Below are 20,828 nucleotides of genomic sequence, written 5' to 3'. Positions count from 1 at the left end.
TGTAAACATTTATCAAATCTGATATATAGGCAGGAGAAGTTTTTTTAATACGATTATAGCACATTACAGCAACTTTATATGTAATCCTAAATCTAACAGGGAGCCAATGTTAAGTCCAAAACAAAGGTGTGACATGATCACTTTTTTTCCTTTTCAAAACTAATTTTGCCGCTTGATTTTGAATGTGCTGCAGTTTGCTGAGGACATTATTTGGAATAGAATACATGAGCATGTGACAGTAATCAAGTCTAAACAGGGGTTTGAATAGATTTTTGATCTAAAAAATTTGCCAAATGTGAAATTCTTCTGAGCTCGACATATAAATGTCCATATTCATTCTTATCATATCTAAAATCATTATGAAAATATATTGTTACCCATTTTATTATTTTCAGTTGGCAAACAGCCCTCGCCGCAACAGTCGAGCCATGACCAAACCCGACATCTCCACAGAGAAGGGTGTGAGCTATGACCCCGAGCACTACAACCCTGACGGGTCACTCCGTACCATGCACCGTCTTCCCACCTTTGACCAGTCCTACGCCCAGGCCATGAAGGCAAGATACATCCGACACTCCAAACAGCTGGACAGAGAAAGGGAGCTTTCCGTCAAAGAAATCTTTGCAAACAAGAAACAATAAACCATCAAAAGAAATATGTCCCAAGCAATCGGGTTTTTTGGGGGTCTTTTGATCTCCATTGGTGGGCAGGAGGTCACTCGCTGTTTCTTCTTCTATCCCCCTGTAATAATATATGATTTCTGAGTGTCCGAGTAACTGTTTTTTTTTGGGGTCTTTTGACCTCCGTTGGTGGGCAGGAGGTCAGGCGGTGTGACTTCTAACCCCCCCCCCCCCCTAAAATATATGTTTTCTGAGTTTGCTGTCTGTCTTTGTCTTGGAATCGGATTACTTAGTTTTGTCTTTGTCATAGCCAGAGTCCTTGGCTGAGAGGGAAACAGTCATATGCATAGTTGTAGTTTTTGGAGGTGATAATATATTTTTCTTGTAAATCATCTCTCCGTATGTAGTGAAAGTAATATTTTATTTGTTTTGAACATATCTTGGTAACATTTGAATTTATTCCTCTTAGCGGGGTACTGTGCTAGTGACTGAATGAGACGACTTTTAGGTGATCTCAAACTAAGTATACCGATGGAATCTCTTGGAATCTATACACCTGATCCCTATTTAAACCAGTTCCCATTTGTCTCACTATTTTCTTCGGTATTTTAATTTGTAATTCTATAATTTATTTTGCCAATCCCATTTTCTTCCTTTTTACTGGAGCTGATGTAACATACATGTGTTGCTAGTGCCGAAAACCATTAAACACAAACACACTTTCCCAAGAAAGAGAGAAAGAAAGAACCCATCAAAGAAATATTTCCGAGCAAGAAATAAACTAGAATCGCATATTATTAGGAGAATGCGTTTCTTACAAATTATGTCCCTTAGTTGTGGCAAACAAATCGAACATTATTCTGTCCTAGCCTTCTCTTGAAATACACGTATTCAAAATTTTGACCAGAACACTCGACCCTCTTCAAATATCGAATCATTAAAATATCTTGTCGTCTTCTTGGAAATAACTGCTCTCAAAAACCTGGAATTCCGCGAAGTTCCAAATTTGAGAGTTTTTGACAAGACAGACGAAGGTTATTTTAATCAATCGTTATTTGAAGGACGAGCTATCTGACCAAAATTTTGAATACGTATTGTTGTTTGTTTGTTTTTCTTTAGATTTGGTCAGTATAGAGATGTGTGATTGTAGTTTATTTTCGGACTTTGGTAAAGGAATTATTTTTAAATGACATTAAAAAGTTAACAGCCATATTCTAGAAATACGCGTATTATATTATTAGGCCAGAAAACTCGTCCTTCAAATTTCGATCAAATTAAAATAACCCTCATCATGGCAAACTCTCTCAAACCTGGGACTTCGCGAGGTCCCAGGTTTAAGAGTCTTTTTTTATCAAAATGAGGGTCACTTAAATCGATCGATATTTGAAGGACGAGTTTTCTGGACAAATTTTTGAATACGAATTTTCCCAGAGTACGGAAGTAAACTGAGTAAAAAATTTCTAATTGTGTTGGTCAATCTGTATATACTATACACTGTGATAAATAAACCTTATTCCGTCCTATTGATTGTCGTCGTACATACGATAAAATGTTTAACACAGATACAAGTTTAACATAGAGCAGTTATAAAAAGGCAACTGTGTGTCCAAAGCCAGGATTAATCCCGGCTTCAATCGTGAAATAGACTAAAAAGTTTATCGTTAAATTTTCCTCTGATTTATTGCAATGCGCTGTTGTTTATTGTTGTTTTTTTTTTGATTGTTTGTTTTTGTTTTGGGGGGGGGGGGGGTTGGGGTTTTTTTTTAGAGTGGAGGGGGAGTTTGTTGGTGAGGGGTGTTGGGAAGGGAGAGTGGAGCGGTGTCATAGTTATTTTTATATTTGATTCATTGATATTAAATGTTATAATACCATATAGATACCGTACTCTGAAAATAACAAACTTCTTTTTAAAATTTTATTCAGGAGAAAGTCGTCCTTCCAAAATATCGATCAGTTCAAATAACCATCACCTGGTCAAAGACTTTCAAACCACGGGACTTCCTTGAAGTCTTTTCCTGAAAAACCATTTTTGAAAGTTGTCGATAGAGTGTGAGTAATATTACTCGATTGGTATTTTGAAGGATGAGTTTTCTGGTCCAAATTTATAATATGCGTCTTATTTTTAAATATTGTTTTTGGAGTACAGCAGATCAGTGTGGCTATGTGGTCTTGTGGTATGGCACTCGCTTTTGGATCTGAAGGTCCTGGGACATCTTGTAAAGCGCTTTGAGCACGTTTAGTGGATATTGCTCAATATACAAGCTCAATTGTTTTTTAATTGTTAAAAAAAAATTCCGCCCTTCCACATCAATGTCACCGCCAAGCCATTTCATAAATGAATATACATAGATAACATATCAAACAAAATGTCTGATTTCAACAGGAATCGCCCATTTTGTCACATTTTTGGGGTTAAACAATATTATGTTCCAAGGAGAAAAGCAAACTGAGGCGCCAGAAGCTAGGATCATTCTAGGGACCTTCCGAGTCACAATCACAGTTCGTGAAATGCCTTAACCACTCATCCACCTCGTGCTTGGGTGTAATGATGTAATGATTATATCCAGCAGATATGACTATGCGTCCTATCCAATGGGTGACAAGGAATTGTCAATCGCGTTTAATTACAAAAACTCTATCTAACCCTTTATTTATTTACCTAATCATATTCCCATTTCATTAAATTATATTGATAGTTTTCCTCTCATTACTGTTATTGTAAACATTTTTAATGATTAATGAACAATATTTATTATTCCAGCCCTCTCCTTAAATCGTAACGCGTAATGATATCAAGATTACAATAGTAAGTTGTGACGTCAGATTATCAAACGTTAAATTTCAGTAAAAATAAGCTTTTTGAAAATAGAAGTATTATTTATATGTCTTTGAAAATGTATTTTACTTAGAGATGCCAAAATACGAATCGATTGAGGGGTAGAATAAAATATTTCTTACACTCTTGTGTTTTGGAATTCAAACTTTGTTCCCAACGCGCACTCGCAAACTCGTGCAGCGGTTGGGAACACGTCCGGAATACTCTTCAACAGTCGTAACGTCACTTCCTTCCTAATGACGCATGGTAACTTAGTAAAACTGGCTCTAAACTATCGGAACAATGGCGGACGCCCGTATGAAATATTTCTCCGGCGAGCATAAAAGCGTATCCACAGGGGGAAAAAAACATAAATTTGATCAAGTTTTGACTTTTACACATTCTGATCACAAGGCATATTAAAAGTTCCAGCCAGCATGAAGAATAAAAAGTAATGATTTTCTTTGTTTAGAACCAAGATGGCCGCCGTTGCCGGGCAGCGTGACATCAGACTACTGAATCCAATTGCAAAAAGCAAGAGTGTAAGTATCGTCGTATATTATACGATTATTTCATTTCTTTGTATTTATTAAACTAGTTATTTTTATCGTTTCCAATAACACAACGAGCTTGCGAGTATGTATTATTGCACGATAAAAAAATAACGAGTTTGATAAATACAACGAAATTAAAGAATACGTTTATTCCACCCCTCCATGCAAGATAAATCAGATATTTCGTGACCAGCTGTATGGTAGTAGTATTTTATTTCTCCATAATTTGTATTTGTCTTCTTCTGCTTGAAAACTAATTTGACCCAAAAAATAAAAACATTGGGTTTGTATTCATGTGCACCAAAAGACTATTTATAATTACCAATCAGCTGTCTTTTACACCTTATTTCACACCATTACAATGTCCAAAAATAGTTTGCAATCGTTGAACAATAAACGATTCTTCATCTCTTTGTATTTATTAAACGAGTTATTTTTATCGTGTCCAATAACACAACGAGCTTGCGAGTAGGTATGTGTTATTGCACGATAAAAATATAACGAGTTTAATAAATACAAAGAAATTAAAGAACACGTTTATTCCACCCCTCCAAGTAAGATTATAAGATATTTTGTAACCAAATGGTATGGTTTTTAGTACTTCTATTCACCATAATATGTATCTTTCTCTTTCTGCTTGAATGACAATTTGACCCAAAACAAAAAATTGTTGGTCAGGGACCCCTTGTAAAGCTCTATGAGTACGTTTAGTGGATATTGCCTTTTATAAAAAGCTCATTAAAAAAAAACATAACATTGAACATGAATAAGATGTTGAACGGCCTTGTACCAACGGGTTCCTATTTGCAGGTCTGATAAACAAAATTGTTATGTGCGTTAAAGTAATGTTAAAACAGGCCCATAATTGCGTTTGATTATCAGACCTTCACATGTGTACACGTAACCTTGTACATAATTTTATATTCTATATATATCAACTCTGTATATATAAAAACGTGGTACTTTAAATAAAAAAGAAACGCGTTTTTCAAATTTAAAAATTGGCCAGAAAACTCCTCCTCCAAATGGACACTCCAGTACTAAAAGTACTGAAGTCACCAAGGTGAGGAAGTCCTAGGTGTGAGAGTTATGGACAAGGTGAGGTGAGGAAGTCCAAGGTTTGAGAGTTTTGGACAAGGTGAGGAAGTCCCAGGGTTGAGAGTTATGGACAAGGTGAGGAAGTCCTAGGTTTGAGAGTTTTGGACAAGGTGAGGAAGTCCCAGGGTTGAGAGTTTTGGATAAGGTGAGGAAGTCCCAGGGTTGAGAGTTTTGGACAAGGTGAGGAAGTCCCAGGGTTGAGAGCTTTGGATAAGGTGAGGAAGTCCCAGGTGTGAGAGTTTTGGACAAGGTGAGGAAGTCCAAGGTTTGAGAGTTATGGATAAGGTGAGGAAGTCCAAGGTTTGAGAGTTATGGACAAGGTGAGGAAGTCCTTGGTTTGAGAATTTCTGAAAAGCTGAGGAAGTCCCAGGGTTGAGAGTTATGGACAAGGTGAGGAAGTCCAAGGTTTGAGAGTTTTGGACAAGGTGAGGAAGTCCAAGGTTTGAGAGTTATGGACAAGGTGAGGAAGTCCTAGGTTTGAGAATTTCTGAAAAGCTGAGGAAGTCCCAGGGTTGAGAGTTTTGGACAAGGTGAGGAAGTCCAAGGTTTGAAAGTTTTGGACAAGCTGAGGAAGTCCTAGGTTTGAGAATTTCTGAAAAGCTGAGGAAGTCCCAGGGTTGAGAGTTTTGGACAAGGTGAGGAAGTCCAAGGTTTGAGAGTTTTGGACAAGCTGAGGAAGTCCAAGGTTTGAGAGTTATGGACAAGGTGAGGAAGTCCAAGGTTTGAGAGTTATGGACAAGGTGAGGAAGTCCCAGGTGTGAGAGTTTTGGATAAGGTGAGGAAGTCCAAGGTTTGAGAGGTATGAACAAGGTGAGGAAGTCCAAGGTTTGAGAGTTTTGGACAAGGTGAGGAAGTCCCAGGGTTGAGAGTTATGGACAAGGTGAGGAAGTCCAAGGTTTGAGAGTTTTGGACAAGCTGAGGAAGTCCAAGTTTTGAGAGTTTTGGATAAGGTGAGGAAGTTTTAGAATATTAACCAAACCGAAGGTCATTAATCGGTCGATATTTGGAAGACGAGTTTTCTGACTAAAATTTTTAAAAGCGTGACGTTTTGTATTGTTTTGTTTTTTTGTTTTTGTTTTTTATTCAGAATCAGTTTTTCACAACGTGTACTTATTTACAGATCTGGTAACCCAAATTATTATGGGCTCATTATTGTAATGGAAATACATACTCTCAAACGAACGCAAAATATTGCCCATTACAACAATGTAAAAAATCAAGGCCATAATTACATTCGGTAATCAGACCTGTTTATATATGCACGTCTGGGTGGGGATCCTGACCTCCCATAGTGGGCAGGGAGGTACATGCTGTGTCTTCTATCCCCCCATACCCGTTTCCCAATTGTTTCCTGTCATTATCTTGGAATGAGATTACTTAGTTTTGTCCTGATCCTTGCCGGAGCTCCTTGGCTGGGAGAAAACAGTCGAATGTATAGTTATAGTTTTGGGAGATGATTTTTTTTCCTTGTAAATCATCTCTCTGTTATGCATTATATTATGTTTAGTTTACATATTATATTATATGATTGGTAAACATTTGAGTGTATTCCTCTTAGTTGGGACCTGTGCTTGTGTCTGGATGAGACTTTTAGGTGATCTCAAACTAAGTACATTGGTGGTATGCTCTTGGAATCTACATCTGATCCTATTTGTTCCCAGTCCCCCTATGTCTTATAACTTTTTACTATCCCATTTTCTTCCTTTTTACTGGCGCTGATATAACCTAAATGTGTTGCAAGCGCGGTAAAACCCTTAAAAACAAACATATATGCACGTTGGTTTTTTTCATTATTACAAATTATTATATAAACCATTTTTGTGATGATTTATAGTTTGAATCTAGAATAAAAATATGCAAGGAGGCTTTTTAAAATTCATTTGTTGATTGTTTTCACTCGACGTGTACATATTTGCAGGTCTGACATCCAAGCCCACTTATGGGCCTTGTATACAACGTTGTAATGGACAATATTTTGCATCAGTTTTTTTAGATTTCCATTACAACAATGAGCTCATAAGGAATTGGGTTATCAGACCAGCAAATAAGTTCACGTCGTTTTCACTCGTTTCTTTCCAGTTTTGTTTCACTATCTTCGTTCTCGTCGTTGCCAAAATAGTCATCGTTGATATTACGGTTATCGTAGTGATAGTGTATATATATATATATATATATATATATATATATATATATATATATATATATATATATATATACAAGCAAGAAAAATATGTAGGACTAACGGAAAATAATTTCAAAACAAGATACAACCTCCACACCTCAACATTTAGAAACACTAAGAAAAAAAAACATCCACAAAACTCAGCGAAGATATTTGGAAATTAAAAGACAACAAACTAGACCACAACATTTCATGGAAAATTTTATCTAAAGCAACAGGATACGCACCAACATCAAAACAGTGTAGCTTATGCCTGGAAGAGAAATATACTATAATCAAACACCCTCATGAAGCCACACTCAACACGAAAAATGAGATGTACAATATATATATATATATAATGCCTTTCCGCCACGACATCATTAGACATCGTCGCCTAGTCATTCCACGAAGGAATATAGTTAATTCATCGAACAAGATGTCTGATGGTTTGTTGTCCAAGTGAGAAAATTGGGGGTTAATCATCTTGCTCAAGGAAAACAAAACGAAAGCGCCTGAAGCGGGGCTCGAACCCGAGTCCTTCCGGGTCACAGTGCAATGCCTTATCCACTCGGGGTCACTTTATATAAGCAACAACCTATAATAGTACATAAGAGGTGATTTACAGTGAATTAAAATGTTATCTCTCAAAATATAATTATATACATTAGACGATTTCCCTCCCAGCCATGGACTCGGGCCGGCACAAAACAAATAATTTCATTACAAGACAAAGACCGAATGTTGCCAAGCGCATCGTTACAAAGACTAAACGACAAACCATTTAATAACAAACATAAACATATTTTTTTCAGAATTTGTTTATTTCAATGCTAGCTAGCTAAATCAAGTGTGTTACACAATCGCACACGGTCAGAAACACTCGTATCAAAATAAACACCATAAAATAAAACATAATATTCTCGATAAACCAATAATTATCACGAGTGCTACTAAATAAACCAAAAAAACAAATAGAAATGTGTGGAGGGATGGGAGATAACTGGGTTAAAAAATCTATTTAGATTCAATTAATTGCATTTACCTCCCTTTGATTATAAAATTCGCATGAGACATAATGACTCCCTTCACAGAACTGCCGTACTTTGAAAAATAAAACACGAATTAATTAAAAATTTTAGCCAAAAAACTCGTCCTTCAAAATATCCTTCGATTTGAATGACCCTCATCTAGTCAAAAACTCTCAAACCCGGGACTTCACATAGTCTTCCTTGGTGCCCAGGTTGAGAGTTATTATTAATAAGATGAGGGTTAATTTAATCGATCGATATTTGAAGAACGATTTTTGTCGACAAAATCTTAATTAAATACTCGGTGCCTTTTTTTTAATTAAACAGAATACAACAGATGATTAATTCGTGTCAATTTAACAATACAAAATATGATGGACTTACAGCTACGACTCTTTACTATGTGTATAATTTTTAACCCTCTCCTTACCACCTGCAGCAAAATCGTCACATTTGTTACGACACATTTTGCATTTTTCTTATTCAGATTTATTTTGTACATCACAAAATTTGAAGAATGATCTTTGTTTGATTAATAAGAACATTAATTTGTTTTGTAGAGAAAAAAAATATATTTTTCTGCTGGATAAGCCTGCCATTTTGGGAAAATACAGAAAAGGATTGGTAAGGAGAGAGTTAAAAATTGCTTGACGGAATGGGATCTCACTCAACAAGACAGTACTATAGAATTCATAAAAAAATTAATAAACAAAAATGTAAAACAGCTTCAAATATTTTTTTTAAAATATCAAAAACAGAACGTTTCGAGCTTAACGCCATTCTTCAGCAAATTACAAAACAAAAACAATAAAAACATAAATGCATGACTTTGATATCCGGATCGATGACAAATAAATATTAAGCACGTCCTTTTGGTAAATAACAAGATCTTGGCAGAGACAAAATAAATTCCAAGATCTTATTACTAACCAAAATGAAGTGCTAAGTTTGTCTCTGCAATCTATCTGTTTTTAGTGTAATATTTATGTTTTTTTTTTATTATTGTTTTTGTTGTGGCTGAAGAAGGGTTTTGAGTCCAAAACGTTTGATATTTTAAAGTTGTTGTATTCATTTTTGTTTATTACATTTTACAATCCACAGCTTCTTCTAGCAGCTTCGTATAATATCGTTACAAAATTCACTCAAAGTTCATCCACTATCCATTACCTTTGCATAACTTACACAAGAGTGATTTCAATCCAATGAACAAAATAAATACATTCACAACTTTTCTTCTATACTAAAAAAATACTGCAACAGTATCAACTGTTTAAAATATTGTGTGGTTTGTATTTAAAATCTTGTAAAAAAAATCAACTAACAAACACAACTCTCTTTATACAAATAATTCACAATTCTATTCGGAAAATATGAATTTAAAAACCAACCATTTGTTATTATCAACCCTTTGTATAATTTTCATAATCTAAAATTCTTTTGTATCAAAATGTAAAAAAGTAACAAAATTTTACCCCTATTTTAAAATTTAAAAAAAACGCTTTGTATAACATGCATGAGCTAGAATCCATTTGCGTGTACCAAATGTATGAAGTGTATTTTATTACATGATATTACACTAATATTTCTCATAGAAATACAACATTTGTACAATTTGCATAATCTAGTTTATGGGTATTTTACCCTTGTTTTACCATAGAAAGAAAATAGAAATACAACATTTGTACAATTTGCATAATCTAGTTTATGGGTATTTTACCCTTGTTTTACCATAGAAAGAAAATAGAAATACAACATTTGTACAATTTGCATAATCTATTTTATGGGTATTTTACCCTTGTTTTACCATAGAAAGAAAATAGAAATACAACATTTGTACAATTTGCATAATCTAGTTTATGGGTAATTTTACCCTTGTTTTACCATAGAAAGAAAATAGAAATACAACATTTGTACAATTTGCATAATCTAGTTTATGGGTAATTTTACCCTTGTTTTACCATAGAAAGAAAAATGGTATAATTTGAATGATCTTGTATTCTTTTGAATCAAAGGTATAAAATTACCTTCCTTTCAGATATACTATATATCACACTTAATTTCTCAGGAAATAATAGTAAAATCAAACAACTTAAAAATACAGACACATTACAAGTGATTATGAATAAAGGAAAATATGGGTATAATTTCATTAAAATATGAAACAAATTAGTATAAAACTAGCGTAAGTTTCTTTGAGTTGAACAGCCTATATGCAAACTCTTAAATCTTGAAAATTGATTTAGTTATAAAGAGGAAAATTATTCATATCAACATTACACTTTCTTATATTTTTTGTTTGTTTTCTTTTTGTTTGTATTATATTATAAGAATTAATCTTTTAAATAATATTCCATGCACAAAATTCGGGAAATATATCAAAATAGTATTTTTTTTTAAAAAGAACAAAATTAAATACAAAATGGAAATTATTTTTAGCTCCAATGATGTGATAGTTAAAATTTGTGTGTTTTAAGTTTGGACATGGTGGTCATTCAATGCTAAATTTAAACTTTTTTTATTGTTGCTTTTAGACTTAAAAACATTTTTGAAAAATGATAATATCCATTCTAAAAATTGAATGTGAAAAAATTATCAATAATATTTTATTAAAACAAAAACCAAATACGAATGGAAAATTTGTTTTTTCCCAATGATCAGATAGTTGGAATTTGTGTGTTAAAGTTTATTTCTTGCTTGTATACTTTTATAAAATAAAGTATAATTTTTCTAACAATAATATTCCAAATATAAAATACGGAAAATATGACAAATAAAAAAAATTAAAGAACCAAATTCAAAATAGAAAAGGTTTTAGCTCCAATGGTCTGATAATTGAAATGTGTGTGTTTAAGTTTGTTTGTAGAGGGTGGTTGGATCGGGTACGTCATCTCTGTTGCAATTGTTGTCTGTACAGCAGTAATAACATGAAAAATCGATGTCGTAAAACTTGTTAGCGTTGTAATAACGGCATTGGTCACGCGTGGCCGAATCTCCAAGCCAGAGCGTGTTACAGGACGCCTTGCTGCTGCATCTGTGGATTGATGAGATGAAATCCAGTTAGAAACGCGAATTTTGGGGAAGGGGGGGAAGGTGGTGGATGTGTCCTATCTTCCTTCAGAGCCAATGAAGCCAGAGTTTATCCCGGTTTCTTGAAAAAGACTCTTTACTCACATTCTCTCACCGTACTCATATGTAAAATGAGTGCCTGGCCGTCAAGAGTTGTCTCTGTCCGAAAAAAATTGTAACATCGCCTATAGGCGTTATGTCCCGTCCAAAATGTTAAGTGTTGTTGTTGGCCATGGACCCCTTGTAAAGTGCTTTGAGCACGTTTGGTGAATATTGCGCTATATGAAAGATCAGTTATTTATTTATCTATTTATTTAAACGCAAACTTTGGGCATTGATGTGTCCTTTATTCCTTCAGACCCATTAGGCCCGTGGAGCCGGAGTTTATCCAGGTTTCTATATACCGTGAAACGGACAATAGCAATAGCAAATACTTGCTACTCTTTGTGTAGGACGCTAGTCTATCGCAAAGACCTTTCCTAAAAAAAACACGTTTTGTGGATATTGCGCTATATAAAAACTCAAGATTTACTACGGTTGCGTCTCTTTAGGTCTGTTTGTTTTGGGTTTATTAAAGAAAAAGTGTGTGTTTTACGGTGTCTGCGACAGGGCCAGTAAAAGGGGAGGTCTTAAATTCTTTCTTTTTCCACGGTCCTTTGCCACGTTATTTTTTTGGGTCTCCCCCGATTTCTCTTCCCATCCACTGTCATGGGAAGTGACCCTTTTTCCATTCTGGTCACATGACCCAGCCACCCCCCCCCCCCTCTTCTTCTTTTTATTTGGGTTTCAATGTTAGTGAAGTCAAGCTTTCTATAAAAGATCCACTGTTTATGTTTTTGTAGGCCAAAATATGTTCAAAATTCTTTTTAGACACTTGTTTTTGAAGTTTTCCAGCTTTTGTATTATGGAGGATGTCATTTTCCAGCTTTCACTTCCATAAAACAATACACTTAAGACATTGCTTTAGTACATTTTCAGTTTACTCTTTCTCATAATTGCAGTAATTATGTAAGTGATTTAAAATGAATTAAGGTTACTTCGCTTGAACATGTTTTTATATAATAAAAAAATTAACTCACCCTTTGTTTACGTGTTTTGTGCCGTCGGCGTCATTTTTGATGGATGAAAAACAGTATGGTGCTTCAGCGGTACACCCTCTGACCACTTCAGATACACCACAGAACGGATCTGTGCAGATACGGCATTTGTCTGGAAAGATATAGCAATGTACAAGTTACAGTTTATGGTCAATTTAGATTCATGGATGGAGATTTGTTTTTGTTTTTGTTTTTTAAGGGTTTTACGGCGCTTGCAACACACATTTAGGCCATACCAGCGCCAGTAAAAAGGTGGAAAATGGGATGGGAAAAAGTTCTAGAATTACAATTAAAGCACCCAAGAATAAGCTAAGCAAGACAAAGGGAGGGATTTGTTCAAATTGGGGACATATGTCGATCCCAAGAGCACACTATCAGTGTTCTTAGTTTGAGATCACTAAATGCCTCATCCAGACACAAGCACAGGTCCCCGCCAAGAGGAACACACTCAATTGTTTACAAATCATACATATGTAAAAGGAAAAATATTACAGTACATAACAGAGAGATGATTTACAAGGAAAAAGTATCATCTCCCAAAACAAATTATACATTTGACTGCTTCCCTCCCAACCAGGGGATCCGACTATAGTCAGGACAAAAATAGGTAATCCCATTCCAAGACAACGACAGAAAGCATGTTGGAAAACAGATGTAGGGGACAGAAGACACAGTAAGTATCTCCCTGCCATTATGGGAGGGATGGAGATAGAATAGATAGCAAGAACTTAACATTTAGGATAATTAACTGAAACAAAAACATGTTTTTATCTTATATGAACTGATATCAACTAAACGTGCTCAAAGTGCTTTGTAAAGGGGTCGTTCTCAAGCCAACGGCAGCAACAGGTAACCTGTATGACGAGAAATGATTTGCCTGTAATACGTTATGGCAATTTTGTTGTTTTGTTGGGGGGCTTTTTGTAGTTTTTTAAAAATTCTTCTTCGTTTTTTGTCTTCTTTTGCTTGGAGTTTTCTTTCGATTTTTTTCCGGCAAAGTTTATGATAGCCAATTACTCATTTTAAACCTAAGTGCAGTGGGGGAAAGTGAATGAAAAGCCTTTTCCAAAGTCTCAACATTGAGCCGCCCAGAGCGGGAGTCGAACCAGGGACCTACGGGTAAGAATGTGAGCGTCATACCGCAAGAGCACCAAAAAAAAACCCGTAGGCCAACAACCACAACGGCCACATTCTGAAAAAGACCACGTATTTAAAATTTTGCACAGAAAACACGTCCTTCAAATTTCGAACAATCAAAATAACTCTCATCCTGTCAAAAACTCTTATAGCATTATCTCACCGTATTCAAGTGTAAAAAGAGTACTTGGTCGTTAAGAGCATCACCTCTGTCGGGAACAAAAATTTGTAATATTGCCCAACAGGCGCCATGCCTCGTCCTACATGTGAAGTATTGCTGCAGACCAGGGACTTCTTGTAAAGCGCTTTAAGCACGTTAAGTTAATGTTGCACTAATATTTCGTGTTGCTGTTGGTCAGTGACCTTTTATTTTGCAAAGCGCTTTGAGCGCGTTTAGTGGATATGGCACTTTATAAAAGCTCAAATATTTTTTTTTGTTTTATAAATAAAATTATGACTCAACTTTCCGTGTTTTATCAAAGTATTCTTATTTGCAGGTCTGATAACCCAAATTGTTATGGGCTCATTGTTGTGATGGAAATACTCTCAAACCAATGGAAAATATTGTCCATTACAACAACGTGTAATATAAAGCAGGCCCAAAATTGCGTTCGGTTGTAAGACATGACAATATGTGCACATCGATGTGTTGTCTTTTTTCTATCAAACCACTTAATTCACGTCATGTTGATGGAGTGATCGTGTTTACACTATATTACCGGAAGTAGATCTCAAACACAGTAAAAGAAAAGTCCGAAGCACTTACGAGGACCTGTGAAAAGAAAGAAATTTAAAACATACGTTAGTTGCGGGTTTAAAAAAAAACCCAAACCATGGACATTAAAGTTATCAATAAAAGGATAATATTTTTTTTTAACTCAAAGCAATTGAAAGAATTTAAAAAATAATTACGCCCTTCCGCCACGACATCATAAGATACCGTCGCCTTAGAATTCCAAATAGGAATATAGATTTAAAAATCCATCAAACAGGATATCTGATGTCAACAGGAATCACCCATGTTGTCACAGTGAGCAAATTGGTAGATTAATAATCTTGCCCAATTAAAAAAAAAGAAAGTGCTTGAAGCGGGACTCGAACCTCGAACCTTCCGGATCACAGTGCACTACCTTAACCACTCGGCCACTTCGCCCCCATGAAGGATGGTTTTCCATAATGCATACGTCGAGGTTTAAACTTTTTAAAAAAGATTTTCACTTACTGGGAAAAAATGAAACGTAAACGGTGCTTTAAGACATAAGGACACAATGATTTCCTTAAATATCCCTTCATTTCCTTAAGGGGGTACGCGCTGGTCGAGAGGACGGTTTTACTATGAATTCCACTAAAATTATCGAAAATGAGATTAGGGCACTTTCAGGTAATTCAACCTTTCTTTAACACACTGAAAACATTCAAAAGGCTAAATTTTTACAAAAAAGTGCTTTAAATAATTTTTTTGTGACGCAACTATCGTCTAAACGCAAAGTTTTTCCGTCATTTTCGTCAGAATCAACGTTCGATAGTCCTTAGTAACCCGCACTGAACCCCGGCTTATTTGGTATTAGCAGAAATGTCAGGGAAAGGGCATTTCCGTTCTTTCACATTCTTTCGCGTATGTGTCACAGGTCGGCGGGGAAATCGAGAAATTCCAAGCCTATTTTCCTTTCTTTGATTGGCTGAAGAGACGTCTAGGAGTTATTTTTAGTAATTACCGTCATGGAAAATTTTAGCTCACATTCCAAGACCAATCGTAACCCGGTTTTCAGTCACGTGACATAACAACGGGTACATTTCCGGAGCATTCGACTACGTTTACTTACGCTTCGATTCGAACTGATTTTTGGTCGTTTCATGACAAACTTCACTCCATTTACTTATTTGCAAAGTTTTATCATCATTTTCCAAAGAACCAAAAATTGGTAGATAATCATTTCGACGCCTGGATACCGCTTTAGCCAGTAAGTATGTCTATTTATTTATTACTAGTGAAATCAGATTGACCGGTTACAGTCTCAAAGTGTGCATTCCATTCTAAAATGTAAACATTGACGATAGTAAAAGAGAATGCTGCTCGTAAATAATTCTAAAGGCTAATTTTTGTTTTTATTTTATTTTTAATACGATTATTAAGAACCATACTGTTTTCTTTGATTTACATTAGACTAGTGAAGATCATTGAGCTTAAATAAGGAGATAACTAAACGCCGATCTATAGTAGATCTTAGACAGACAGATAGACGTCGAAAGCTAACTTAGACTTGGATTACCATTGACGTCAGTGAGTTAGAACTTAGAGATTATCTAGATTGTGCTTATTTTTTTTTATAACCATCATTCTACAAGAGTCTGTGTGGTGTGTGTGTGTGGGGGGGGGGGGTGCTCTCAATGCTCTGAGGTATGGTTCTCGTCTCTTGACCTAAAGGCGTTTCTTTCTTTCTGATCTATAGTTTCTGCCTTTTCACCTTTCAGTGTAGGGCCACTTTAAAGTGAAATTACTCTAGACCAAGGCATTAGCCAAGCAGGTGGTCAGCCCACTGTGACTTTTAGTTACCTTATTGTGGTAGGAATTCATTTTGCCCAGAAAGCGGCCTTTCTGCCTGCTCTTTTAATTTCTTTAATGTTTTTTTTACTTTGATCCAAAGCAATACCAGATCTGTGCTTAACTATGATTGGTAGCCAGAATTCTTATGTGTGGGTATCTTTTGTGCTTTTAAGGCAAAACTTTGGGCTGATTCCAACACTGCTTAGCAGTAGGGGGTGCAATAAAAATGTTTTAAAACCCCTTTATTCATCCCATAGTGGAAATTATTCTCCAGGGTCTATTCCAAGGGTAGATTGGAATAACCAAGGCGTCAACCGCAGTGCTGCGCTGCAAATTGAGCTAGGGCGAGATGGCTTGCTCAAGTCCACACAGCACAGAGGCTGGTGATCGAACTCGGTACCTTTCCGGTACGAAGCAAAGACCGTAACGCTGAGCTAAGCTAACCCCCGATTTATTTATTTTATATATATATATATATATATATATATATATATATATATATATATATATATATATATATATATATATATATATATATATATTTTTTTTTTTTTTTTTTTTTTTTTAAATTATTTATTATGGTATATTTATATTTATTTATTTTCACAGATTGTCATGCCTAGAGCCAAGGTTTCCACCTTCAATGCTTCCATTAGCAGCATGAAAAGGAAGTCACGGAAAGATGTTTTGAAGAAGGCAAGGGATGCGAAGAAGCAGAAATTTTTTAATGAACCAGAGCCAGCATCCACATCTTCTGTGACATCTTCGCCCCACGCAGCGACTTCACCTTTATTTCCATCATCTTTTTCTTCGCCGCAACCAACAGCTTCAGCTTCTGCTTCTTCATCATCAGCTCGTAAGTTGGATTTCTTTGCCTCTACGTCTGAGCCTTCATCTTCGTCTTCATTGGAATGTTCGACCATCGTGCAGCTGATTGTATTCCAGGATCTTGTTGATTGTCTTCTCTGCCCTTTTTGTTTCCAGTCTACGTTGGAGGTTTCACGTGATTCTTCTGTTGGTCTTGCCATTCTTCTACATTTGTCTTGTAAATCATGTTCAAAAGTTATATCGTCCTTTTATACATCTCGTAAAAAAGATAAATATTTTGAAGTTAATCGTCGTGGAGTCGCTTCATCCTTGGCTAATGGAAGTGGACAGGCTGGCTTAGCCTCATTTTGCGGCATGATGGATATGCCTGTACTACATCATAAGACCTTTCTTCGCCACCAGAAGGCCATCCACCGCCAGTTCGCCAGCTATTCGTCTCGTCTCCGTTCTGAAGCTGTTGATGTTGTTCGTCGAGCGTATCCTGAGCAGGCAGGGCAACCAATTGTTGATGTTGATGTTTCGTATGATGGTAGTTGGCACACGAGGGGACATAAATCAATGTTAGGGATAGGATGTGTGATAGAGAACAGAACAGGACTTGTAGTGGACCATGAGGTTCTTTCTAAGTATTGCCATAAGTGTGTGACAGTAGGAGACAAGCTGAAGGGGGATAGTGATAGGTATGCAGAATTCTTGAGTGGCCATAAGGAGGAGTGTGATAGGAACCATGAAGGATCATCAGGTAGTATGGAACAGGTAGCGGCTGTGAATATGTGGAGTAGATCTGTAGAGCGGAATGGACTTAGATATAGAACAATGATTAGTGACGGGGACAGCAACACCATCAAGCAGCTAAACAATTCGGGACCGTATGAGGGGATGACAATTGAGAAGAGGGAGTGTGTAAATCATGTAGCGAAGAGACTAGGAACAGCATTGCGGAAGACTGTGGACAACAAGAAGAAGGTAAAGGTAACGTTAGGAGGGAATGGAAAAGGAAAATTGACAAAGGCAAAGATCGCCAGACTTCAGAAATATTACACGCGGGCCATTAGATCAAACAGTACTGTGGACGACATGCGACGCGCAATTTGGGCTTCTTTTTATCACTGCACCTCAACCAATAAACAGCCACGCCATGAGTACTGCCCAGAAGGAATGATTCTTGGTGCTTCTACATGAAAGCCAAGGCTAATGGTCTGCCAGCACCTGACCACGACAGACATATGACCACATTTATTCTACCGACTGTAGCAGAACACATCCATGACGTTTATGTTAGATTGACTGATGATGATTTGTTGGGGAGATGTTTATTTGGAATGACTCAGAATGTAAATGAAAGCATCCATGCTTTGATTTGGTCTAGGTGTCCAAAACATGTGTTTGTAGGGAGACAGCGTTTGGAAATTTCATGTGGGATTGGAGTAGGAGAATTCAACAAGGGAGCAAAGGCATCGCAGGATTTCATTTCGGCAATAGGACTTAGTGTGGGACGACATTTTGTGGAGCATGGGACTAAAAGGGACAATGTTAGGATAAAGAATGCAGACAGAGCAGGTGAATTTGTCTTTAAAAGGAAAAGGGAGATGAGGAGGTTAGCACAGACAAGGGAGGAAGAACGTTTACATCAACTGGAAGGCGGTGAGCAGTATGCTGCAGGCGGCTTCTGATTGCGGAGTCCCAGACGACACGTGACATTGGATGGATTACCTCAAACGGATAAGTACCATTTTTATGTTTTGTTTTGTTTTTTTGTTTTTAAGGATTTTACGGCGCTTGCAACACATTTAGGTTATATCAGCGCCAGTAAAAAGGAAGAAAATAGGATAGTAAAAAGTTCTAGAATTACAATTAAAGCACCCGAGAGAAAGTAAGACAAAGAGGAATGGGAACAAATAGGGATCAGATGTAGATTCCAAGAGCATACCACCAATGTACTTAGTTTGAGATCACCTATGTCTCATCCGGACACAAGCACAAAATCCAACAAAGAGGAATACACTCAAATGCTTACATTATACATTAAAAATAACCAATATAATAATACATAAGAGAGAGATGATTTACAAGGGAAAAAATATCATCTCCCAAAACAATAACTATGCATTTGACTGTTTCCCTCTCAGCCAGGACTCCGACGAGGGCCCGGAAAAAACCAAGTAATCTCATTCCAAAACAAAGACAGAAAGCTTGTTGGATAAGATATAAGGGGATAGAAGACACAGTATGTACCTCCCTGCCCGCTATGGGAGGTCAGGATCCCCGCCCAGTACCATTTTTATAAATTCATAACTAATTGTATCTTTTTTTCCACAGGAGAATGATTCTTGGGTTTAAAACAACACAGTTTAGGGGGTTCATGACACTATATTTTGTATAATCTACGAGAAGGTTCGTTTTTTCCCATTTTCTCAAAATGTCATTTTCTTAGGGGGTGGGATAGCAGGGAACAAGATTTCTCAAAAACTGTCTATTCAATTTCTTTTTCCTTTCACACACTTGTGTGTTTATAGTGTGGCTACATTATGTCAGAGGCTTTTGGCAATATAAGCATTATATTTTTAGATATGGGGGTCCAAAGAGGGTAAAAACTGCGAAAAAGGAAAAATTTTCACAGTTTTACGGATTGAAGACTTCCGGATGCTATAAAATCTTTACTAGGATAAGAATAGAAAAATCCCTCTGACATAATGTAGAGCAGTATTAAAGACACCTACATAGCAAGTTTCAGTGAAATTGAATAGACACTTTTTGAGAAAAGTTGTTCCCAAAATCTGAAGTTTTCGGGGCGGGGTACCCCTAAAATGCCACCTCATACACACCGATAGTGGAAATTATTCCAAAAAGTCTTTAGAAATATGCTTGGACACACATAATACTGCAGAAAAAGCATTGAAAAGATCATTTTTGATAAAACTTAATAAAATTGTCCTTATTGTGACAGTACCCCCTTAAGGTCTATTAATTTCCTTAAATGTCTATTCATTTCCTTAAATCTCCCTTCATTTCTTAAATATCTATTAATTTCCTTGAATAATCCGTCATTTCCTTAAATGTGTATTAATTTACTTAAAATATCCCTTCATTTCTCAAATATCTATTAATTTCCTTTAAAATCCCTTCATTTCCTTAAATGTCTACTGATTTCCTTAAAATTCCCTTCATTTCCTTAAGTATCTATTAATTTCCTTAAATATCCCTTCATTTCCTTCAATGTCTATTAATTTCCTTAAATATTCCTTCATTTCCTTCAATGTCTATTAATTTCCTTAAATATTCTTACATTTTCTTACATATATATTAATTTCCTTAAATATCTATTAACTTAAATATCTTTAAAGTTCCTTACATATCTTTAAATTTTCATAGATAAATTTGAATTTCATTAAATATCTTTACACATTTCCTTAAATATCTTTAGATTTTGTTAGCCCCTTTAAATTTTCTTAAATATCCTTAATATTTTTGTTTTAATTTTCCTTAAAACGGTCATTAGGGAGAGACAGCAGTTAAGAATTATCACATCGTGTCGCTTAATACAAAGTCGATAGATGATTCTACTTGGTTCTTTTTCTTATAGGCTGAAAAGGGTTTTAAGCCCAGATTGTCCCATGTTTCTTTCGTATATTTTGTTGTTGGTGGTGGTGGGGTGGGGGGAGGGATTTTTGTTGGTTCGTTTGCTTGTTTGTTTGTTTTTTTTGTTGTTTTTTTGTTTGACTTTTTTTCTTTTTGTTTCTTTGTTTTTGTGGGTTTTTTATTTTTATTTTTTTATTATTATTATTATTATTATTATTATTTTTGGAATCTCATATATCATTTATTCATTTTTGGAACATTGAAATTCATAATCATAAGAAAGTAGACAGAGAGCAA

At 35.7% G+C, this 20,828-nt stretch overlaps 2 protein-coding genes and 1 pseudogene across 5 annotated transcripts in view; 2 read left to right on the top strand and 1 right to left on the bottom strand.

Moving 5' to 3' along the window:
- LOC144980244 (uncharacterized) overlaps nucleotides 1-6,962 on the top strand; it is a 55,909-nt gene extending 48,947 nt beyond the window's left edge. For both annotated transcript variants that reach the window (XM_078927858.1, XM_078927859.1), the window contains exon 4: nucleotides 396-6,962. In XM_078927858.1, coding sequence (XP_078783984.1) covers nucleotides 396-641 — 246 coding nt within the window. In that variant the 3' untranslated portion in view covers nucleotides 642-6,962. The remainder of the gene's footprint in view (nucleotides 1-395) is intronic.
- Nucleotides 6,963-8,004: 1,042 nt separating this feature from the next.
- The window catches only part of LOC144980243 (uncharacterized), a 39,659-nt gene continuing 26,835 nt past the window's right edge, over nucleotides 8,005-20,828 (bottom strand). Inside the window, exons 14-16 of one of the 2 annotated variants that reach the window (XM_078927857.1) lie at nucleotides 12,425-12,554; nucleotides 10,227-11,310; nucleotides 8,005-10,150 (exon numbers count right to left, since the gene is read on the bottom strand). In XM_078927857.1, the coding sequence (XP_078783983.1) occupies nucleotides 12,512-12,554 (43 nt within the window). In that variant the 3' untranslated portion in view covers nucleotides 8,005-10,150; nucleotides 10,227-11,310; nucleotides 12,425-12,511. Of the gene's footprint in view, nucleotides 10,151-10,226; nucleotides 11,311-12,424; nucleotides 12,555-20,595 lie in introns of those variants that run through there. The other variant, XM_078927855.1, reaches the window with a different exon arrangement.
- LOC144980242 (uncharacterized) lies at nucleotides 14,887-18,684 on the top strand (annotated as a pseudogene). Its single transcript, XR_013646844.1, has 2 exons — nucleotides 14,887-15,540; nucleotides 16,734-18,684. The product of XR_013646844.1 is annotated as an uncharacterized LOC144980242 (transcript).

Source organism: Berghia stephanieae, chromosome 9, assembly GCF_034508935.2.
Source record: "Berghia stephanieae isolate SIO BIC M18660-M18661 chromosome 9, UCSD_Bste_1.3, whole genome shotgun sequence".
Lineage (NCBI taxonomy): Eukaryota > Metazoa > Mollusca > Gastropoda > Nudibranchia > Aeolidiidae > Berghia > Berghia stephanieae.
This window is presented reverse-complemented; position numbering and strand designations above follow the sequence as displayed.